The sequence below is a fragment of the Molossus molossus genome, unplaced genomic scaffold (assembly GCF_014108415.1).
Source record: "Molossus molossus isolate mMolMol1 unplaced genomic scaffold, mMolMol1.p scaffold_m16_p_1, whole genome shotgun sequence".
NCBI lineage: Eukaryota > Metazoa > Chordata > Mammalia > Chiroptera > Molossidae > Molossus > Molossus molossus.
Genome location: NW_023425344.1, coordinates 46,193,686 through 46,219,018, shown reverse-complemented (window position 1 = coordinate 46,219,018; position 25,333 = coordinate 46,193,686). Strand labels below are relative to the sequence as shown.

At 33.6% G+C, this 25,333-nt stretch overlaps 1 protein-coding gene across 1 annotated transcript in view; it reads left to right on the top strand.

The window, feature by feature from the left end:
* Nucleotides 1-5,735: 5,735 nt before the first annotated feature.
* TECRL (trans-2,3-enoyl-CoA reductase like) overlaps nucleotides 5,736-25,333 on the top strand; it is a 90,841-nt gene continuing 71,243 nt past the window's right edge. Inside the window, exon 1 of the mRNA XM_036245848.1 lies at nucleotides 5,736-5,951. Coding sequence (XP_036101741.1) covers nucleotides 5,736-5,951 — 216 coding nt within the window. The remainder of the gene's footprint in view (nucleotides 5,952-25,333) is intronic.

Genomic DNA, 25,333 nt, shown 5'->3' with positions numbered 1-25,333 from the left:
CCAGTCCATGTGTCTCTCTCACATTGATGTTTCTCTCTCTCATCCCCTCTCTCCCTCCTGCTCTATCTGAAGATAAATGCAAAAGTGTGAGGATAAAAAAAAAATTTCATTCATGTGGTGATTTATTCATTCAATAAGCAATATTTTATACTTTCTATATACCAGAAATTATACTATTACTTGAAGATAGAGGGTGGGAAAAGTTAGATCCAATTTCTGCATCATGAAACTTATGGTTTGGTGAGTAACAGAGTCATTAGTTAAATGTCACAAACATCTGTGGGTAATTAAAATTCCCATTACTTGACTATTGATTTAAAAAAAAAAAAAAAAAAGTAAGTATTGTAAAATGAACTACTCTGGAGAAAGAGCCAAGAGGCATTTATCCAATGATGGGCCATAAAGTCCTTTACTTTTTTCATTTTGCTAGTGATTCAGAGCAAAGGGGTATCCATTCTGAAAATCCCCCATACTATAATCATATGAGAATATCCATTGTTAACATGCAGCTATTCAAATTTGAGAGACTATAATTTAGAAAATTCATACTACAATTTTGGAAACAATTGGAGTATCTATAATAACATAGAACTAAGAAGCAAAAGACCCAGAATAGTCCTCACAGTATTAAAGGAGAATAAAGTTGGGTGACTGACACTATTCAACATCAAGACTTATTATAAAACTATAATAATAAAGAGAATATGGTGTTGGCAAAAGAATAGAAAGAGAACACAGTAGGGAGTCCTGAAGTAGACCCATACAAATATAATCAACCCATTATAGGCAATTCAATGGAGAACAGATAGTCTTTTCAACAAATGGTATTAGAACAACTAGACATCCATATTCAAAAAGAAAATAAATATATACACAAACTTTACATTGTTCACACAAACTAACAAAATAGATCAGAAACTAAACTGTAAAATCATACAATTTTTAGAAGATAACACAGAAGGTCAATGTGATCTTGGGTTTGGCAATGACTTTTGAGATACAACACCAAAAGCGTAAGTCATGAATTTAAAAAAAAAATGATCAGTTAGAATTTGTTGAAATTAACAACTTTTGCTCTGCAAAAGTTATGCTTAAATGGTGATAAGACAAGTCATAGATAGAAGAAGGTATTTGGAAAGTACATATCTGATAAAGGACTTATATACAAAATATACAAAAACTTTTAAAAGGCATGTCCTTGCCAGATGGCTCAGTTGGTTGGAGTGTCTTCTCATACACCAAAAGGTGATGGGTTCGATTCCTCGTCAGCGCACATATCCAGGTTGCAGATTTCATCCAGGCTCATGCAGGAGGCAACCGATGGATGTTTCTCTCTCACTTCAGTGTTGCTCTCTCTCTCCCCTCCTCTCTCTAAAATTAATTTTAAAAAACTGTAAAACTCAACAGTAAGAAAAAAAGAAATTACAAAGTGGACAAAAGATCTAAAGCTGCTCAAAAAAAAAAAAAAAAAAAAAAAAAGGATGCGCCCCCATCATTTATTATTAGAGAACTGCATATTTAAAAAACATTGAGATATCATGTCACCTGACAGAATGGCGCAGATCTGAAACACCAACACCACCACATATCATGTCACCTGACAGAATGGCGCAAATCTCAAACACCAACACCACCCCAAACATGGTGAGGATGTGGACCAGCAGAGCTTTCTCATTCATTGCTGACAGGGACGCCAGATGATGCAGCCCCTTAGGAAGGCAGTCTGACAGCTTCTTACAAAGCTAAACAGATGTCTGTCTACCATTCAATCCAACAATCACACCCCTAGTTATCTACCCAAATAAATCGAATTTATATCCACACAAAAACCTGACTATGTAGCAGCAATCAAAATGTTCTTTAAGAGATGAATAAACAAATACACTGTGGAACATTCATGTAATGGGTCTTTAGTGATTAAAAAAAAAGTTTTCAAATTATGAAAAAGCATGGAGGAAACTTAAATGCACAATGCTAAACGAAAGAAGCCAGAATAGAAACACAACATACTGTAGGATTCCTACCAGTGATATTCTGGAAAAGGCAAAACGATGAAGACTGTAAAAAGATCCCTGATTGCCAGGGATTCAGAAGAAAGGGAATGAGGAGGGATGGATAAGTAAATCACAGCACGTTTCAGGTGAAACTGTTCTGTATGATACATCATGGTGGATACGTAACTTTATAAATCTGTAAAAACCCATAAAACACAGTCTAAACATTGAAATATAGATTTCAATTAATAAATATCTATCAATATTGGTAACAAATATTTCACACCGATGTAAGATGTTAATAGTAATAGGAGAGATTGTGTGTGGAGGAGGCAGGGAAAGGGAGTATATGGGGACCTCGGTACTCTCAATGACTCAATTTTTCTGTAAATTTTTGTAAACTAAAATTGTTCTACAAGTAAGCCTATTAGTTATTTTAAATGATTGAAGAAGAAATAGCACTTCAAATGGAAAGTAAACTGAGATAAAAAGCTTTCTGTCAAAAAGATATGAAAAATATGAGGGGAAAGAGCAATGATAACTACCTCCTCTTTCACATTTTACTACTACTAAATGCAGTTTGAATACAGATTCCCACTTGAAACTACACCTTTTATAATAGCTTCTCATTTAAATATAGGTTTATATTACAATCTAGTTTACAAAGTGGTGTCTCAGTCTAGTATGAAACAAATATAAATTCAGGCTGTTATTTGCATTACGATCTATTTAGCAATAACCTTATAACACGTTAGTGAATATAAATTTTTAATTTTTGCGACAACTTCAAGAATACATAATAAAACAATACATAACATAATACCTGAAATGTTTATTCTCTGCCAGAATGATTTACTGTATGTGATTAGTACTCTCATCTTTTCTCCTTCTCCATTCTTTTAGGTGTGTGTTTGGTGGGTGGTGTTTATTTATGCTTTTTATTTTGCGTAATTTTACAACAACATTAAAAAGAAAGTACACAGTTTTGTTTTTTGTGTTTTTTTTTTTATGTACCTTTTACCTAGCATTCCTATTTTTGGCATCTTGCATAACCTTGGTATATCTACCAATATCATAACCTAACATTGGTACAATACTGTTAATTAAATTATAGCTATTATTATTTCACCAGTTTTTTCACTAATTTATCTTTCTGTTCCAGAAAAAAAAAGTTAGAATACCACATTGCATTTTCTAGTCATGTTTCCATATAGTCATTTTCTATCTGTCACATTCTCTTAATTTTTTCTTTTATTTTTCTCAATGGCAAAGTTATACTTTTTTTCCTACCCCAAGACCAGTCTCCTTCCATCTCCATTTATCCCTGCCTTTACCTTCTTCTACTTCCCCCAATCCCCTTTTCCCCCTGCTAATCACCATACTGTTGTCTGTGTCTCTAAGGGTTTTTTTTTTTCTTAATCCCTTCACCCTTATTTTTTATATTCTTGACAATTTTGAAAAGTGTTAAGTATTTTGTAGAATTCCCCTTGATATGTGCTTGTCTGATGTTTTCTCATGGTTCAGCTGAGGTAATGAACTTTTGGAAGAATACCTCAGCGGTGAAGTGTACTCATCTGATGATATCAGTGGGTACGTGATGTCAACATGACTATTCGTGGTGATATCAGACTTGGCCTCTTGGTTAAAATGCTGTCTGCCTGCCAGTTTCCTCCACTATAAAGTCCCTATTTTCTCTTTCCACTTATTATAGTTTATAAGTGTGTCATTAAATGAAACCTACACTCAAGGAGAGAATATATTTAGATATTATTACAAATCTTTGTGTAAGAAAATTTCTTCCCTTGTCCCTATTTATTTATTTAATCATTTATTTATAACAGTATGGACTGCTGTTATTTGAATTTATATTGTTCTTTGAGTTAGAATCTATTATCATCAGTATTTATTTTCTTAATTTGAATTATTGCAGCTTGGACAAAAAGAGATCTTTCAGTTTGGCTTCTGTGTCCTTTTGACAATTCCCATTTCTAAACAGAAACTATCAGTAAAGATACATTATATTGGTTGAAATTCTGTCATTTTAATAGAAAGCAATAGGCACCCGAGCCATACAATTAGCATCACATCATTCTTCCACACCCCTAATATTTATTTATTTATTTATTTATTTATTTATTTATTTATTTATTTATTTATTCAGTACATGTTTATTGTGCACCTACTATGTGCCAGGGATTATTATAGGCACTACAGATAGTTTAGGAGATGAGATCAAAGATACAACAAAATGCTGATGAAGCAGATCCTTGTGGACCTTTGCAAAGAACATTGGCTTTTCGTTAATAAGATAGGAAGTCTCTGTAGTGTGGTGAGTAAATCATTGAATTATCTGCATTAATATAGACACTGATTACTTATCTACTGTGTTAAAAAGATGCTCTAGATGGGCCAATGTTGCTACAGAAAGACAAGTTTGGAAGAGCAATTACAAGTGAGAATGATGTTTTGAAGGTAGCTGTGGGGATGGGAAGAAGATTTTGTTCTGGATTGCTGATCAACTAGATCTTCAGTGTAGAAAAAGGAAGACAGTATGGATAATGAAAGTTTGTTGTCCTGAACAATTGGGATAATAAAATTATAAAATGTGTATGTGCATAAATACATACACACACACATATTCTATGTTTTTAAAATATTAAATACCCAGCGTAATGTTGGCCTAAAGTATGAAAAAGACATCTGAGCATTGTACATGTGAATTTTCAGTGCATAATGTGAAGTGAAATCTAAAAATAAATAATGCAGTATTTTATTTAATTATAAAAGTAAAGATTAGCTTCACCTAGATATATAGATTTTACCCTCTATAATTTTAGCCATTTTCCTTTTAATGTTGTTATTAAAAATACCATCTCAGAATAATTTTATGTACTAAACTTTTGAATCAGTGACAATACATTTTGGATTTTTTTCAGTTGTCTCCTCACCAGATTTCCAGGTCTCAGAGTAGTTTGGTCTTTTTTACAAACCTGTCTTTCCAGGTTTTTATTATTTTTCATTGTTTATTCTGAGACTATTTAAATTTTCTATAATTTAGTGGTATGGTAAATATTATATTTAGTACTGATTTTACATACAAGTTCCATAATTTTTCAGTGATATAAAATGTGTACAAACATGAAAATAAATCACTCCCATAGACAACGTGCCATTTTTTCTGATCCCTGTATGGAGCAAAGAATTCATCCATTTCCTACCAGATATTTATACATGAAGAACATGCCATAAGTCTTCATTTTAGACAGCATCAATAAAAACATGTGTTATATAATAATGTACTAGGTGTTTGTAAATTTAACTAAGAAATAGCACTAAGCTAATTTTAAATACTTTTAAATCTGAATATGTGCATAAAGATACATGTGTCTGAAGATCAGTGCATCCAGAATTCAGAGATATTAAGAACTCTATCTATTCCACACTTGCTTTGGAATTTCAGATACCAGTGGCCATATTAAGAAGCAGAGATAAAAGGAGAAAGCAAGAAATAATCCAAATGCTGGTAAAGTAATCCTCTGCATTGCAGCGATTCGCAGTGGTGCGTTATATATAGAAGTAAAATCAAGCATTGTTTTTAATCCTGCTAAATAAAACTGAACTACTGGAATGGCATGCCACTTGACCTTTTGTGTTTCAGGAGCAGTATTTAACTGGTGTGAAGGAAAAACACTTGCAAAGTGTCTCCTGTTGACATGACAGATTCTCCTGGTAGTTCGCACAATGTTCAGAAGGCAGAAGACCCTTGCTTCAGAAAGCAAGAACGAGTTTTTTCCCCAAGGAGCTGCGCGGTCCACACCGAAGAATGACATGAGAAATCTTCTGCTTTCAGCAGGCCCTCTCAAACCAACCCCAGCAGTGAAACATTCAAAGACAACTTACTTTGAGATTGAAATACTTGATGCTCAAACAAGAAAGCAGATATGTATTGTGGACAAGGTGAGTTTATTTATTTAAATTTTTCTTATCTGCCACAAAGATTATGAATCTCTTGTTAAATGCTGACAAGACTGTAGTAAAATACATGATGGGCTTTGAGTGCTAATTTTTTTTTATGAGCAGGAAGGGCACTTTATACATGGTTTCGGTAGGAGATATTTACTGCATCTTTGGCAATCAGTGTACATGGTTGCTGATTATTATTAGGTTCTGGTCTTCCTACTAACATTGGCCATTACTGGGAGGCACAATTTCCACTGCTCACCTTCTTGTACATGATAAAAACATCTCTACATTTTTCTCTTCATGCACTTTGTTGTAAATTTGTATTATTTAGAGTTCTAATAGTATTTGTAGAAAATAGCAAGAAAAGTCACTGAAGTTACTAAAAATTATATTTAGCATATATGATAAACTCTCATCACTAAAATTATTTATAATCGATTATTTGTCTTAAAAAATGAACATCTCACTTTTTATAAAAGGTTTACTTATTTTAAAACCACAGTGTTTAAGGTCCTAAAGATAATTTTCTGTTTTGTGTTACCCACTTATATACATATCACAGATATTTTACTAAGTAAAGATAAAAATATATACTTCCTAGCTCACAAAATCATATGTATATTCTAGATACACATACGTAAGTACAATATTTCAAATATGTTCAGTTACAAAAGTTTTAAAAGACATTAGAAAATTTGTAAATTTTCTCAGATTTTTATTTGAGAAAAATTGGTATTTAAATGAAAGATATCTTCATTTATTTTATTTTTTACCGACATGTTAAGTTTTTGCTGTTCTAAAAATAAAATTGAATCACTGATTCTGTTTAACTAATCACTAGTCTTGTTTCTAGATAAGAAAGGAAGGACTTGTTTGCTGTTTTACTTGCCAAGAAAATAATATATACTTCCTTATTTAGTAATTATAACATTATAACCAACCTATTTTAGAGTAATGTTAACTTTCATTTACAGGTGAACATAAAAAATAATGCACGTTTACTAGTTAATCTAAGTGGAACATAGATTTTTATGCAACTCTAAAACATATTTTTTTCCTATCGTACCATTGGGGTCATATATAAATGTTGAATATATGTTATGTATAAAGAATTTTAATTTATGAATGTTATACACAGTATAATCTATTCTACCATCTCAGAAAAGATTTTATATATTTGTATCATACAAAAATAAAAAAATAAAATTATCATCTAGAAGTTGCCGATGCTTGTCATATCTCACCACTGAAAATTCAAATAAAATTTTAAATTAAGGAAAATAAAGCAATCAATGGTATGATTGTTAAATTGGTCGAGGATTTACAAAGATCAATATCCTAAAAATGAGACTGGTTATTGTGTCCTTTCTGATATGTATCTAAACCATGACAAAAATATCCCCCTGAAAATAGTAACAAGTGGATAGTAAACTGTCTCATCATGATGGCGTGACATTTAAAAGGAAAATTATCTGAGTTAATTTACATTTTTTTTTTTTGCTTCATGATCCCTAACAGTTCAAATTTGTAACCATGAGAAAGCTGATTTTGTCTGCTCCTCAAGATATTGTTTTTCTTAGACAAATGTGTAGCTATATTAATAGTAAGGTCACATTAAGTACCTTTTATTGTATTTGTCTCTATCCAGCTTACAAAAGAAGAGTTGCTTATGACGTAGTCCTTATCTTTTAGTAAGTACTGTCTAATAAAGTTGTAAAAGTTAAAGGTCATGTACTTCGGAAGTAAGTAAATCTGGACTGAATCCCTGCTACATCAGTAGTATTTCTCAAGGCTCATTAAAGTTACCGAATTGCTGATCCCAGGACCATTATTTAGAATATAGGTTAATAAAACCTATTTTGAAAGTATATAGTGAAGGGGAGATAAATAATATGTAATAGGTTTAGCATAGTGCCTTGAAAAGAATAGGGAAAAACATTTTTTTGTAATTTAAAAAAATCATTTGGAGAGATAAATTTAATGTGTGCAAAAATTTAAGAAAAATTAAGTGATGAACCTTGTGATACAGGCACAGAATTTCAATTTTACTTAATAATTACCCATTGACATGATTTGTTACAGCTCTTAGGTTAGATATACATGTTTCGATATCTTAAATGAGATGTATGTATCTTAGCAATTCATGCTGAGTTATCATAGAAATTGTGTTTGCATCTAAATATTATAACATTAACTTTAGAATTGACAAAGTATGTACAAAAGATAATCATGAGATAAAATCACTGAGAGAATTCCTGAAATTAAGAAAAATATATTGAATCATGTTCTACTTACACACAGACACGCACACACACCCCCTGAACAGAACACTTTCTATGACCTTAAATATCTTCTCCAGCTTGTCTCATTTCTCTCATTACTTTCATCGTGCTCATTTTGTCTGCCCATCATTCCCTCTTCTCATTTCATCATCAACATAATCCATTCAGATATCTGCTCCCATCACTTTCTAGAATATGAACTTGCTGCGGTCACCAGAGGCAGTGGTAAATACCTTGCTAAATCCAAAGGTCAATTCTCATACTTTACCTTAGTATATCAGGAACATTTGCCAATGGTAAGTTGGCAATCCTCCTTAAAATACGTTTGCTATTTGAGTTCCAGGATAATACTACACACTTTTGTTTTTAAACTGATTTCATTGGCTTTTCCCTTTCCCCGTGCTGCTTCTGACTTATTAGGCGTGGACTATCACAAACTCAGTCATCAGAACTTTCCATATTAGGTCATTTACCTTATTGAGCCCTGAAGTTTTATTTATTATTGTTATTTTTTCTATTTATCTGAAGATAGAGTGGGAGGAAGGGAGAGAGGATGAGAGACGGACAGAGAGAAACATCGATGTGAGAAGGGCACATCTACTGGTTGCCTCCCACAAGACCCGACCAAGGCCGGGGACAAACCACAACCGAGGTATGTGATCTTGACCAGAATAGAACCCACGACTCTTTGGTCCACGGGCTGATGCTCTAACCGCTGAGCTAAACCGGCCAGGGCAAATCCCATAGTTTTAAATATCATCTGCCTATTGATGACTCATAAACATGTAGGTGTAATTTTTACTCTCCCTGAATTGCAAATACATTTATGTATGTATATATCTATCTAGCTAAATGTTTACTAGGCATCTCAAATTTAGTGTATCTAAAACTGAACACTTGGTCTTCTCCTGAAATTTTTCCACAAGATTTTTAAGGTCAATAAGTGGAATCACATTCTTTAAATAGCTCAAGCCAAACACTTAGGCATCACAATTTATCTAATCTCAGAGAACACATACAATCCATCTTCACGGTGGTGCCTTCACATATATCTAGACAATGAAAAATTTTAACCACCTCTCCTGCTAGAACTCCTCATTTTTTCTCTGTTCGTGTCCTTAGTACCGTCAACACATCCCCTACACAGCAACAGAATTAGCCTGTTTAATCGTGTACAATAATGCTATTCACTACTCAAAACTAGTCAGTGTCTTCTTTCGGTCTGGACTTAGCTGTCAGTTTTTTCTCGGGGCTTTTCCTCGCTTCTTATTTGGAATTTCAATTATCTGGCAATATCTTCTATTCCTCTTCCTTGCTCTGTTTCCTTACTAGCACTTATTTTCTTTTTTGCTTTGTTTATTATTTAGCCTACCCTTGTATGCACCTTCACAGAATCAGGGACTTGGTTTTTGTCACTCCTGTCTGTCCAACGTTTAGAACAGAGCATGTCACAGAGAACATGTTTAACCAGTATGGACTAACTAGATCAATGCCTGCACGACACACATGCAGACTTTCAACGCACTCACGTTCAGCACTGATAGTTTATAGGTAGAGGAGTATGATATTAGAAAATACTTTTTACTATTTTCTAAATCAAATTGTCATAGGAATAAATGTAAATATGTTAATAGGAAAAAACGTTTAACTCATCCATTGTACTGAATCACCAAATTCCTCCTGGCTTGCTCCCAACAATGATGTATATAATTTAACTTTGTATTAGTGTATAATTTACTAAACAGTCATGTATAATTACAAAATCTAACAAGCTTTTCATAAAGAAGACAGTACAGAATGGGATATTTAATTAATTTAGTTATTTGCCATGAATGATTAAAATAACATAACTAACCAAGGATGATAAGATGGAGAATAGATTTAAAATATATCGTTGAATATCACCCTTACACATTTAATGGAATATCAAAAATACATAATACATACAAATGTAAATAATTTAGCAATGAATTGTTTCTAGTTGCTTACTTGCCCGGTCTCATTTCTGTGTTATAAAATGTCAGAAGCTTATCCTGGGATCTGTGGATGATCCAGGAGCGTGGCTGGAACTCTACAAGCTAGGGTTGGCGAGTGTTTCCAGTAGCATGCCATTCTTTTCTCTTTACCCGTCTCACCAAGGAACTTGACCAGAGGAGCCCTCTTTCTTCTACTGTTTAATTTGCTCTGTCAAAACTCTCAAAAGTTTTTTAAAAACTCTTACAAATAAAATAGAGCACTCAATAATTCTCCAGTCCTTCTAATGGTAAACGTACCAGTTTTTACCAGAAACCAGTAGAGAGAATTATGGTGTAGTAAGACTGCATAAAAATTTCACTTTTAATATGTAGTTAGAAATTTTGAGAATTCTTAATTAATGCCTTCATTTGTTCATCTGTAAAGTGAGGATGGCACCTGTTTTTAAATGGCCTCGGGACAGTTTTCTTAATTCCACATATGAGTAAGTGACATTTTCTTTTTCTTCCATTCTTCTTCTTCCTCCTCTTCTTTTTTTCTTATTCCTCTCCTCTCATCCCTGGCCCCTTTTCCTACCCTCCTCCTCAGTCCCCTTTCTTCTATTTCTTATTATGTAGCACGATCAATTTGAAAGCATACAAGCTTTGGATTCAGACAGAGCAGAATTTATCTTTTTTCTTCAACATGATCTGATATCTCTGCCTTTTATTTTTTTTAAATATGTTTTTATTGATTTTTTTTTTTTTTTGAGAGAAAGGAAGGTTGAGAGAGATAGAAATATCGAGGTCAGAGAGAAACATTGATCAGCTGCCTTCTGCACATCCCCAGAGGATTGAGCCCACAACCTGGGCATGTGCCCTGACCGGGAATTGAACTGGGACATCTCAGCCCATGGGACAATGCTCAGTCTACTGAGTCACACCAGCCAGGCTTATTATTCTTTTCTATAGAAGGATTCGAGTATTATTATTCTTGCCCTTTACAGAGGAGAAATTTGTGGCACAGAGAGTTGAAATGAAAAAATGAATGTGTTAGAACCAAGCCATGAACCTGGACAATGCATGTTCTGTGACTTGCTCTCAACTATTATTCACCCCCGCTTGGCAGATAATGAGTTGTCATGAGCCAAAATTCTCGTGTTCAGTTTAATGTCATGACTTGGGTGACTGACTTCTGACAAAGACAATGTGTTTCAGGACAAAGGTGATATATATATGTATATAGAAAATATATATATTTTCTTTATTGACTTTAGAGAGAGGAAGTGAGAGGGAGAGAGAGACAGAAACATCAATGAGAGAGAACATCAATTGGATGCCCCCTGCATGCCCCACACTGAGGATTGGGCCCACAATCTGGGCATGTGCCCTGACCGGGAGTTGAACTGGCGACCTCTTGGTACATGGGTTGGAGCTCAACCACTGAGCCACATTGGCTGGACCAAAGGTGATATTTTAAAGGGATGTCTACTTGCCCTTCTATTTCAGACAGAGGAAAATTCTTGAGCATTCTATTTTTTATATGTAGACATAAAATATCATTAGTTAACATTCAAACCTAGAAATTAAGAAATGTGTTTAGAGCCCTTTTTAATAGTAAATCCAAAATGTACTATCAACATTTTATATAATTAAAAATTACAAAATTGAGCCCTGATGGGTTTGCTCAGTGGTTAGAGCATCAGCCCACAGACCAAAGAGTCACGGGTTTGATTCTGGTCAAGGGTACATACCTCAGTTTTGGTTCAGTCTCTGGCCCTGGTCAAGGTCGTGCGAGGCAACCAATTGGTGTGTCTCTCTTACATCGATGTTTCTCTCTCTCTCTCTCTCTCCCTCTCCTTCCCTCTCCCACTCTAGCTGAAGATAAATGGAAAAGTATTCTCTGGTGAGGATTAAAACATAATAATTTACAAAATTGTGATGGTTCCTCCCAAAAGAGGTAATGAACATAACTGTTTTCTGTGAAACCGGAGGAGCTCCAAAACCCACCCCTTTTTTTGGATGTAATTGGGAATTTCTATTGAAGGCAGTTATAATTTTAAAAGAATCAGTATACCTTCATTAATATTATTTGCCCTGACTTACATTTCTCTCCGAAAAGGCAATGTTATTATATTTAAGGGATCTGTGTCATGAGAAGAAATGTAGCACAGTGGTTTATGTCTGAGGTCAGACATATTTGTGCCTGCATTAGACATAAATCATTTTCTGAAAATTATGCTACTTTATAAATTATTTCTCTGTTATCTTACTCAACTACTCTGACTCTTGGTATTTCTTTATCAAAAGTAGAGCAAACATCTGTCTTCCAGGAGCAAGTAAGGATTCTCTATTTGTATGTAAAATGTAGCACCATGTCTAAACATGGCTCATTGTAAGTGAATGTAACATTTTGGTGCCAGTGTATTAGAAATATTATTATTCCACTGAGGGGAGGAAGATAATGGAGTTAGTGCATCTCTAATAGGACTATAATAATTTAAGCATTTTAGAAATGATAGTCATTAACTTTTTTGAAATGATCAGGAGGCATATTAGAATTGGAAAGCATAGCCACAGAGATCATCTTTGTAGCATCAATTGGTAGCATTCTGTATCCCACTCTCATACCCCAAATAACATGAATCTGTTACTTATATCATGAAAGATGCCAGAGTAGGTATAAGCATTGCATACAATGTAATAATAGAAAAAAAATGAACCCTAGAAAACATTTACAAAACAAATGTAGGCTATGATGTGTATTTAATTGAATTTTACTTACATTTTTCATCTAAATACATCACCATGTAAAAAAAAAACAATTTTTGTTGTGCTTAAGCTATAAAGATATCATTTCTATCTTGTAATACAAGAGATGCAGTGATACTCCATTTAGGACGTCCACATATATCAGTTTTAGAGGATACATCTAGAGAAGAGTTGAATTGACCAGATTCACTGGTTCTCAAATCTCTGAGACTTTAAATATCACAATCAGTACTGAGTAATGCAATAGATATTGTGGAGATACTTGTCTAGTGCTCTAGTAGGTTTTGAGATAATGCATTGACTCACACAAGTGCAATTCATATCCTCCTAGATTTTATTCCCTCCTCTAGAAGCCAAACAATGTAGCTGTAATTTTAGGTGCAAAGGTATCTATATAGTGAGAGAAAAAACAAGGTAATTTTGTGTGGTAAACAAGGGGAGATAAGTTTGTGGTGAAAGGAATATGGTATTCCATTACTATTTCATTTAATTAGATTAAGTTTAACTGAGACTTTACTGTTTGGATATGTACTATATTAATAAGTTGTAATTAGTGAATCTTTCTATATATAAAACTGTTATGAATTTGTCTAAATAATAGTTGTTAAGTGGAGCCCCGAGTGTCAGATGGTGAGTTATGGTTCCACAGCAGACAAGAGAGGCTGAAACAGAGAGATTTCCTGTAGGTCCTGGAGGAAGCACACAGCGCCCCTGATGGTGAAACAGGAGTTAGGGCAGAGTGCAGACGGGGAGAGGCCGGACCTGGGGCGCATGCCTCCATCAGGGTCCATGGACTGAATGCTTTTGGGCTCCTGGGATAAGCTGAATGGATCAATTCAAACCAAAAGAACAGGACTTTAGTAAACCCCAAGGGGGTCTCATCTATGGTGCACACAAGAAAAAGGAACTGGGAGGCAGGGGTACTGTGGATCACAGGGCTATTGGGAAAATCCTCTCGGGGTTGTACACGTACTTGTGACTCTGAAGGCCACCATCCAGGGTGGGCGTTTGGTGGGGAGCTGGAGTCCGTTGAAGGTCACTGCAGCCGCCAGTCACACCAGGCAGACGCCAGGCAGCCACGCCATGGGGCAGCTCAGCTCAGGCCAGACCAAGAAGGGCTGCTGTGCAAGCTCCAAGAAAGTTCAGGATGAAGGAATCGTGGTTCTTTCGTGACCTAACAGCTCAAACAAAAAAGATTAAGATGGTGCTTACATAGTATATTTCTGGGAAATAAGTTGGTTTTCACCTTTTGCTTCATTTTTTTTTCAAAGAAATTAAAGGCAAATTATATATTAGGCATGTATCTGGTCCAGATTAATATTTTACTGGTACTTCTTTGGTAGTCTAACAAATAACTATCGGAATAATTACCTAAGTTGTTGCTGTGATCTTGGTGTGACCTTCACACACATTTTTATTATTCCTTTCATGTACCTTACTTAGTGCTGAGAGTTATTATTGACAACTTTCCTGTAACTATTTTTTATAAAATTAGGGTTTAACATAGGAGCAATAACTTAAGGCAACATTAAGAAATACAAATTCCATAACTTTATATTTTAAATTATTTAAAGACTCCGGGGACAGCAGTCTGAAGGGGCAACATTGCAGCAAGAATACTGATATTTATATCACATTAAGACTTTTAATATTCTCACACTTCATGTTCCTGGACACCAGTGTGTGCTCCCTGAGGTCTTAAGTCTGCATTATTAGACGCATAGGCATAATGAGATTTATATTTGCTCGAATTTGTATAATGACAGCATCTAAGTTCAACACAGTCCTAAATTATACATAAAGGTGAATGATCTTAGATTCATGTGTATTTACGTTGCATCTCATTTTCTGCTGTGAAAATTATGCTATTTGCAGGACTACATTACAAGAGCTCAAAAGTCTAGTGGGCAATCATTGTTCGAAGCTATTACCCCTAAAATGCTTTCCGTTGATTATGATTAAGTACTACCTACAAGAATACCCTAGAGTGCTGCCTGACCCTTCATCCCTCCCTTCCTCTCTCCTTTTCTTTTTTTCTTTTGTTTCTTCTTCATATACATCGAAGAATGCTAATCTTCCAGTTGGTAGATACTGTAATAGACCCTAGGAACACCAGATTGAAAACCATACCAAATCAAACCAAGTACAGGATGGGGGCAAATGCAGGTTCACCGTTGTGAGTACGTGGAACAGAGTTTATTCTTGTATTATTAATTATTGTATTATTTTCCATATGTATAAGTGTTAACCTACTTTTGCCATCCCTGTATATTCCATTCGTGTCAGATGTTCACAGTATTGTGATTGATGATGACGTGTAAATAGTCCCACAGAAGATAATAAAACAGATGCTAAAACAGGTCTGAACAAAATAGTGCTGAGCCCAAATGAATAATTGTCTTTTCTACTGAAGAAAGTGAGAATGACTAGAAATCTCTTCCAGGTATAATGGTCCCAGCACACTGCAGGACTGTCGTGGGGCTATTTCTAAGAGTAAAGGGTGATCTCCTAAAGTAGAAATGATCTCCTCTAAATGCCTTCATCCTTGGTCTCTCAGGCTGTGACTGAAGGCACACTGCTAGACAGACACTTCTGGAGAATTTAGGAAAGGACATGAAGATAAATTCCCTACCCACTCAAGACTTCCAAAGGTGCAAACATGTCAGGCCCCATACCATTAGTATATTATATTTTATGAGAGGATTTTTAAACTGACATTCAACAAATAAATTTCCATTCCTGTTGATCTACTGGGATTCAGCTGAGTAATCTGAGCCCACCGGTCTGTAGCCACAGAAAGCCTGTGACTGTCACACTCGTTTATTTTTCTATGAGAAGTTAATTCTCTTTCAGGCAGATTTATTTTGAACTGCCTGATACATCTAGATAACAGATATTTTATTTGAGAATTGATCTTAGTCTTAAATCAAAAAATGCTATACCTCTGCCTTCTTATAAACTGATCATTCTAACATCATTTTGTGGAAAGAGTGAATCCATTATTACCTGTCCTTTTTTCTTATTGCAGTTTAAGTGTTATTTCACACTTCTACTGCCTCCAAAATAACATTTTAATACTGCTTCATGTTTGGGTGTTTCTAACTTTGCAATTATTGGTCATTCAATTTTAAACAATCAAAGTGTAATGTAATTAGTAATTTATTTTAGCAAAGCATTTGATGAGTTACTGGCTGACTGATTGAGTCTTTTATTTGTCAACACTGGTCTCCCTGCCATCGGATATAGATTTATTATCTGCTTCTCATAAACTTCATTTAATAAGATTCTGTTATAATCCAAACTTAATTTAATCAGGAATTTAACACAGAATCCTGAGGCCTTTATTCAGATTAGTTTTTCCTTGTTTTTATAGATAGGCAATTTCAAAAATCTCTCAGCCTAAAATTCCTGAGAAATTAATTTTATCTTAAGATCTATTTTTTGTACAATTTTTTAAATTCTTAACATCATAAGAACAGAAACAGAACAGCCACAACTCCTGAGCTATTGATTACTAAAATAAAATCTGCTTCCTTTTAAAAAGGAAATAAAAAATCAAATACTTTTTTATAATTAAAGAATAGATTTATAAATTTACTTACTTGCTTTTAGTTTTCAATCAGTATTCCAGCATTGTATAGATATAATGTCTTCTTAGGCCTTTGTTGGTCATAGAATCCATATAATTTAATGGTCAGTGTATTTCATAGTTTAAGTATGCACGCAGAATTTGGCTAAGGTACCCAACTTTCTTTGTTTTTTTTTAATCCTCACCCGAGGATATTTTTTTGCATTTATCTTGAGATAGAGCAGGAGGGAGAGAAGGAGGAAGATAGAGGGAGAAACATCGATGTAAGAGAGATACATCAACTGACTGCCACCCACACAACCCCAACCAGGGCCGGGGACAAACTGCAACCGAGGTACGTGCCCTTAGCAGGAACTGAACCCCGGTCTCTCCGGGCTGCAGGCCAATGTTCTAACCGCTGAGTCAAACCAGCCAGGGCTAAGTTACCCAACTTTCAACTAACTATTTTGGGGCTGTATGCTGCTATCATAAAAAAAATCTGTACTCAAATTTTACCTTTGCTTCTGCACACAAAGATATCCACTTCCCCTTTGCCTGATTGTGTCTCTTCTAATTACTCACACAATCGAATCAGTCCTAAGAGGAGTAGACGTTGTGTGCAGCTCTATAATACCTAAAGGATGCGTGATGGAATGAGCCTTCCCTTCCCATGACCCCGTCCCTCACTACCTAACCTGCCTCTACCTTAACACGACTTAGCCAGAGTTCAACATGGTGGAGATACAAAACATTCCTGGGTGGCCCACCCAGGGAGAAACAAATATTTTGAACATTATATATCTACCAGAATAATTATAACAATCCTAGCTGCCTGGTTTCCTTTTTCTTTTCTATTTTTTTCTTTTCTCTTTTCTTTACTTATTTTTAGAGAGAGAGGAAAGGAGAAGGAAAGAGAGATAGAAACATTGATGAGAGAGAACATTAAATGGCCACCTGCTGCATGCCCCCCACTGGGGATCAGGCCCACAACCTGGGCATGTGCCCCGACTGGGAATCCAACCAGCGACCTCTTGGTGCATGGGTCGATGCTCAACCACTGAGCCACACGGCTGTGGTAGCTGCCTGGCTTCAAAACAGTAAAATAAGTGACCTTACAGCAAGCAAGTGTAGGAACAAGTCCAAGAAATAAGAGCAAGCAGCTTCCAGATTTATACGTGTTACGGTAGGGCCCAGATGGACATGTGGAAACTCACAATGACTTTGAAAACCTATGGCTTGAAATGGACTCACTGCCGCCTCGGCCCACATTCCATTTCCGATAGTAAGTCAGAGAGCTAAGTCCAGCATCAACTGACATCCCTCTGAGAGACGTGGAGATGAGGAATACAAAAATATTTGCCAAGATATCTATTTTTCTACAGATCTTCAGTTTCAGAACCATTTAAATTATTATTCTTTTGTTGGATGAGGAATATATTTTAGAAAGACTATTCAAATTAGATAGATTAATAATATTTGATGTTTAAAAAGGTAGGTAAAAATTCTAATTTTTGAGTAAACTGGTTACCCATAACCCATATTATCTCATTTCCCAAAATAATCTCTATCTTTGAATGAGTATTTCCTAGAATCAACAGGGAAATAAACTACAAATTTTAATATTTTATGCATAGTAAGTTTGTGTGTGTTTGCTGAAATTCAGTTTAACTGTATTGTTCATTTTTCAAAAGCAAATATAAAGAAAGTATCTTGATACTAATGTAAATATTTGTGTCACAAATAGTTATTATAAAACTCAATGCATGACGTATTTTAAAGTACATAAAATTTTAATTTTTAGTGTATTTTTAAAGCTAAAATTAACCAACATATCTCTTAAAAATATTATCAGTAGAACAAAAAGTAAAAACATTAATTATACAACAGAGTTAAACTTTCAGGTGATTTACAAACCTGACATAATTTTTGAAAAATAAAAATCACCGTCCTGAATTTGTTTGTAATTTGTACAATGAAATAATTGGGCTACCGTCATGAGCCACTTAAGTACAGGGGTTCCTTCTCACAAACGCATGATTAGGTGATTTTGTCGTTGTGTGAACATAGAGTGTGCTTACACAGACCTAGACAGTATAGCCTTCTACAGACCTAGATTATATGATCCAGGCTATTGCTCCTAGGCTACCAGACTGTACAGCACGTTACTGTACATGGTAACATGAGAGTATATTCAGCACAACAGAAAATGATGCAATCAAGAGACTAGGTAAACATGAGGCATATGGGGTTGCTGCTGGCATAACAAGGCATATGGTTTTACAGCCAACCTTTGATATATAGAAACAGTACACTCTAACATAATGATAAAAAGTATAGTATAGTAAATACACATGCCAGTAACATAGTCACTTATTGTCATCAAGTATTATGTACTGTACATAATTGTAGGTGTTACACTTATATGACTGACAGCATGGTAGGTTTGTTTGCACCAGCACGACTAATGTGTTGTTGACATGTTGTTAGGAAGGCTATTACATCACTGGGTGACAAGCATTATTTCAGCTCCATTATAATCTTGGGGACCACCATCCTGTGTGCAGTTCATCACTGACTTAAGTGTTACTATACGATGCATGATAACATGTTTTACTTCTTCTTTTTCCCTCTAAATCAAAGATTTTCAACCAGTGTGCCATGGTACACTGGTGTGCCACAAGAATTTAAAAAACATGCAATACCTGCTCATTTTATTAGGGCACTGACCTCTTTTCCCTTGGATGCTCAAGTGAACACATGACAACAGCCAACACAACAATAGCCATCGGATGTGAACAAACCAAAATTATACCTATTTTTTGGTCAGATTGGCAAAAATTATATCTATATTGGTGTGTTTCAGAATTGTAGTAATTTGTTCAAGTGTGCCATGTGATGAAAAAGGTTAAAAAGTGCTGCTCTTAAATGATTAATATTTTTAATAGTTCTTTACTGCTTGAAAGAAAACTACTCAAAAACTTAGTAGCTTAAAACAAAGACCATTTATTTATCTCATTATGACTATTTGGAAAAGAAAATTACTGTCATTTGATTACTAGTGTTTTTAACATATTTTTATGATTAATATAGTTGCCATAAAGGTAATACTATTTAATTTGAAATGGCCCTTCAGGGTTTACACAGAATGCATTTCATTCAAATATGGCTTGGGCTTCCATATTTATTTAAGTAATACCATGTTGCATGTAAACTTTTATGAGTGCAAGAATTACTTTTCTGTTTTTTCAAACTTAAAATAAAAAAGTATAATAAAAGTCATCTGAGAAGTAATTATAAATGTTAATTCCAGTAGGCTTTATTTTATACTTAAAAATATGCTTTTACATAGATGGATGCTTTCATTAAAACTAATCAAGTTGTATAAAAATTTTTTTAAATTAAAAAATGCTTTTAATTCTGTGGTCTTTATGATCTCATCCAGTCATAAAGTATTCTAATATAGGTTGTAAAACATATTCTAAAAACATTCCACAAGGAGAATTACCATGAAAAATTCTGTGTTCTCAAAATCTGAATTGGTTTCATTTATAAAACATTTCTTTTTTGTATTTTGTTAGCAATGCAAACTCTAATATCAATTATAATTTTTAATAAATGTTATAATTTCATATATGTATATTTATTACAATACAAATATTGTCTGGGCTTTACTCCTAAATAAAATTTACACATAATTTATTGGGAGGAAATTTATTTATATAAATGTACATTATTCAGATAAACATATGTTTTAAAATATATGGTGAATATTTTAAAGAAATTAATTGATGTACTAATGTTATTTTCTTTTTGAACTGAAAGGACAATAGTCAAATATATTATTGTTATATATAAAGAAACATTCACTATGATAAAAAATTCTAAAATGTGTTTATATGTATATATAATTTTGACTAAAACAAATAACTAATTTTAAATAATTCACTTTGGTATATAAATAAAGTTTATATGATATAATTTTCCAATTTCTTATATTATAAACAAAATCCAGTTAAACTTAAAATATTTAAACCCTATTAACACTGATTTTTTTAAATACATTTATACTGTGGTATCCATTTTATTCATAATGAAAATCCTTGATACTCTATAAAATACTAAACATAGTCTGAATTTATTAAAAATGATATAGATGGATTATTTATATTTTAGTTATAATAAGAAGATTACCAACAATAAAGTAATAATATTTGTTTACTCAGAAAACTCCCTTGCATTCTGAGTAAAATATGGGCAACTACATATACCATCTACTATAATGTAAAAACATTCTAATGCAAATTCTGAGGCATTTTTTTCTACTTTCTTGAATTAATCTATCTTAAAATATGATTCTTTAGGCTAGTTTAGTTCTCTTCCCTGTGGTCCCAAAACGAGAAGGAAAGAGCTTTTGCCAGTTAGTGAGAATCTCTGCACTGGGTAGTGTGTGTGTGTGTGTGTGTGTGTGTGTGTGTGTGTGTTTATATCCTTACAGCTAATTATTTCTATTCAACTTATCTTGTATATTATTTCTCTCTGTGTCTTCATTTGTGGACGCATTTCTTTTCTTCCCAAAGTTTATGACCCTTTTTGTATTGCACGTTTCGATTTCTCTGTCAAATAAATTTCAAGTGGTTGTTGTTTTTCCTTATCAATTAATTTTTATTCCTCTAAGTAGTATAAACAGTATTCTGGAGACATGTTCATTTCAAAGAGTTCCTGAAAAAGTGGCTAAGTTTTAAAGTAGCAATAGTACAAAATTTCATTCTGGTGTGTGTGAAATACTGCAGAGACTTTCTTAGGAGCAAAATCAAGCTTTATCTAGATTGTGAAAAGTTTTTTCAAAATCCATCACCTAAATGTTGGATAAAGGAATGATGGCAACCTAAATCTTAGCTATAATCAGTTGAAATTTGGAAGTAAATTTTTGGTTCAACTAAGAAACATAATTTACTTGTCTACTTAACATTTTAAGATTAATTATTTCTGATGATAAAAGCGTTAATGAGAATTTCAGGACTTCAAATGTTGGAACACTTATTTCTCCCAGCTACACAATTGTGATTACAAAATGAATAATGATTGTGATGATAGTTTGTCCTTTCTAAGTGGTTGTAAAACTGGCTAAAAAGTACAAGTTATTATGAATAAACTTCCTGATGAAGCCACTGAATCATCAATTTGGTAATCTTAAAGTCTTACATGCTCTGTTAATTATCATCTTTTCCTCTCTTGGTGCTCTAAATACAACTAAAGGCATGAAAGAGTTGATCAAGCACAGTCTTGTGGCTAATTAGCTTAGTTGTCTAAAACATTTAATGGTTAATTATTATAGTTTTCTGCTATATTTGACTAAAATTGCTCCAGAAAGGGCACTTTTCAAAGATTTATTCAAAATCAGCACTTTTCTAATATGTGAAAGTCAAATGTAATTAAAAATAAATAATTGAAATTAAAAACTTTGATGAAAGCTTGCAATAACAACTCTCACATGTTGGTTTCTTTTAGGAGCGCATAATCTTAGTATTGAAAGTTGGTAAATTCAGAGACAAATGCATCCATCAATAAGAAGATTGTAATTTAAATTATCCCAGTTTTAAGAAAAGTATATAGCTTCTTCACAGAAGTCTACTTGGGAAAGAAATTTCATATGATAGTTAGGAACTTGTATTTGTTTTCATATGACTTTGCACTCTCAGCTTTATTTTTCACTTCAATAAAAGTTATTTTAGGCAATCCAAATTAGAAAGGAGGAATTGAAACTGTCATTATTTGCATATGAAATGAAATTGTACATAGAAAACCCTAAAGACTCTCCCCAAAACTACTAGATTTAATAAATGGGTTCAACAAAGTAGCAGGATACAAAATTAACATCCAGAAATTGGTGGCATTTTTATACACCATTAATGAACTCGCAGTAAAAGAAACTAAAAAAAAAAAAAAAAAAATACCATTTACCACTGAAACAAAAAAATTAAAATACATAGAAATAAACTTAACCAAGAAAATAAAAAAACTTTTACTCAGAACACCACAGGATATTGAAAAAAAGAAATAAAGAATGATATAAACAAGTGAAGCATATACTGTGTTTATGGATTGGAATAATCAACATCATTAAAATGTCCATAATACCTAAAGCAATCTACAGATTCAATGTAATCCTTATTAAAATACCAACAGTATATTTCACAGATATAGAACAAATACTCCAAATTTATATATGAAACCAAAAAAGAACCTGAAGAGCTGCAGCAATCTTGTGAAAGACGAACAAAGTAGGAGGGATCACAATACCGGATATTAAATTATACTATAAAACCATTGTAATCAAAACAATCTGGTACTGGCACAAGAGCAGGCATATAGATCAATCAAAAGAACAGAGAACCCAGAAATGGATGCAAGTTATTAGCTCATTTAATATTTGACAAAGGAGGTGAGAGCAAACAATAGAGTAAAGACAGTGTCTTCAATAAATGGTTTTGGGAGAATTCAACGGGAACGTGAAAAAAATGAAACTAGACCACCAACTTACACCATACATAAGAATAAACTCAAAATGGATAAAAGACTTAATTTTAAGTTATGAAACCATAATAATCCTAGAAGAAACCATAGGCACCAAAATCTCAGACATCTCATGTAACAGAATTTTCACTGATACATCAACCAGAGCAAGAGAAACAAAGGACTACATCAAAATTAAAAAGCTTCTGCACAGCAAAATAAACCATCAACAAAATGAAAATGGATCCCACTGTATGGAAGAACTTATTTGCCAATGATACATCCAATAAGGGGTTAATTTTCAGAATATATAACAAACTCATACAACTCAACAAAAGGAAGACAAACAATCGAATTAAAAAATGGACAAAGGACCTGAATAGACACTTCTCCAAAGAGGACATACAGATGGCCAAGAGATACATGAAAAAATGCTCAGTGTCACTAATCATCAAAGAGCTGAAAATTAAAACAATAATGAAGCATGGCCTTACACTGGCCAGAATGGCTGCCATCAACAATCAACAAACAACAAATGCTGGGGAGGGTGTGGAGAAAAGGCAACTCTAGTACACTGCTGGTGGGAATGCAGACTGGTGCAGCCACTATGGAAATCAGTATGGTGTTTCCTCAAAAAATTAAAAATGGAACTGCCATTTGACCCTGTAATCTCACTTCTAGGACTATATCCTAAGAATCCTGAAACACCAGTCAGATAGAATATGTATACCCCTATGTTCATAGTGGCACTGTTCACAATAGTTAAGATCTGGAAACAGCCCAAGTGCCCATCAGTAGATAAGTGGATAAAAAAGCTGTGGTACATGTACACAATGGAATACTATGCAGCTATAAATCAGAAAGATTCCTTACCCTTTGAGACAGCATGGAAGGACATGGAGAATATTATGCTAAGCAAAATAAGCCCATCAGAAAGACAAGTATCACATAATCTCACTTATACGTGAAATCTAATGAACAAAATAAACTGATGAAAATAGACCCAGGGACATGGAAGCATGGAACAGACTGATGGATCTCAGGGGGAAGGGAGTGGACAGAAAGAGATTAACCAAAAAACTTACATGCATGTACACATACCAGAGGACACAGACAACAGTCCAGTGAAGGCCTGGGTTAGGGGCAGGAGCTGGGTGGAAGGGGTCAATGGGGGAAAATTGGGGGGACATCTATAACATTTCAACAATAAAGATACATTTTTTAAAAAGTTACTTTAAAATTATTTTTTAACTTTATTTTTATTGTTTACACTCTTACGGATGTCCCCATTTCCCCCTGTTTGTCCACCTCTACTCAAACTTTGTCCACCTGCTTCCCTCTGGCCAACACCACACTGCTGTCTGTGTCTATGGGCTATGGTGTTCTTCATTTTGAAAGACAAACTATGGTAACACTAGGTCATTATCCTTAAGGACTTTATAGATTCTTTAAACAGCCAATGTTCAAACAACAGGTATGTGGCTTCATAAAGTGATTAAACAACACAGAGCAAAACTTAATTGAGGAGTTATTGATCAGTAATATTATTTGTTTTTCCAAATTATATGTTCCTTAAAATGACTAATGTACAAATATTTGTAACACTTGAGAATTGTATGTGGATTTAAACATTCCTATTAGAAGAAGCAACACGTAAGAGTTCTTTGTGATTAACAGTAAAATAAAACATAAAAAGGGTTAAAACAAGCAGGTTTTACAAATATAATTAATATATTAAAACTGAATAATCAAAATTATAATATAAACATACTATAGCTACACAAATATATAACCTTCTCTAAACCAATATTCAATAGCATCTCCCAGAGAAGATTAATACTACAAAATATTTGAAAATTATATAGTCAGAGAATTCTTTAGGGTCCTTTTGTTATTTACAACATAACATAAATAAGAATTAATGTCATCCTTCAGTTCTTAAATCTTAGAACTTTGTTATTTAGTAAACCATATACATAGAAGAAATCAGAAAAAAAATTTGAACAGTATAGCACACTGTCGGTTATAGTTGTATTAGGCAGTGAGTAAAATATGGTAAAAGAAATGTTTTCATTGTTATAATTTTAATATATAATAAGCTATCAAATATAATAATGTTAATAAGAACTGTCTGGCTATTATTATTATCCCTTTGTGCACTTTTTTTTTCATTTCACCCTCCCAAAATAACCATAAGCAGATCTAAGTGTAGCAAAAAATAAGTAATGTATTCAATATGCTATATATGTTTAGAGAAAGAAAAATATTTTTCTTGCATGATCATGAAAA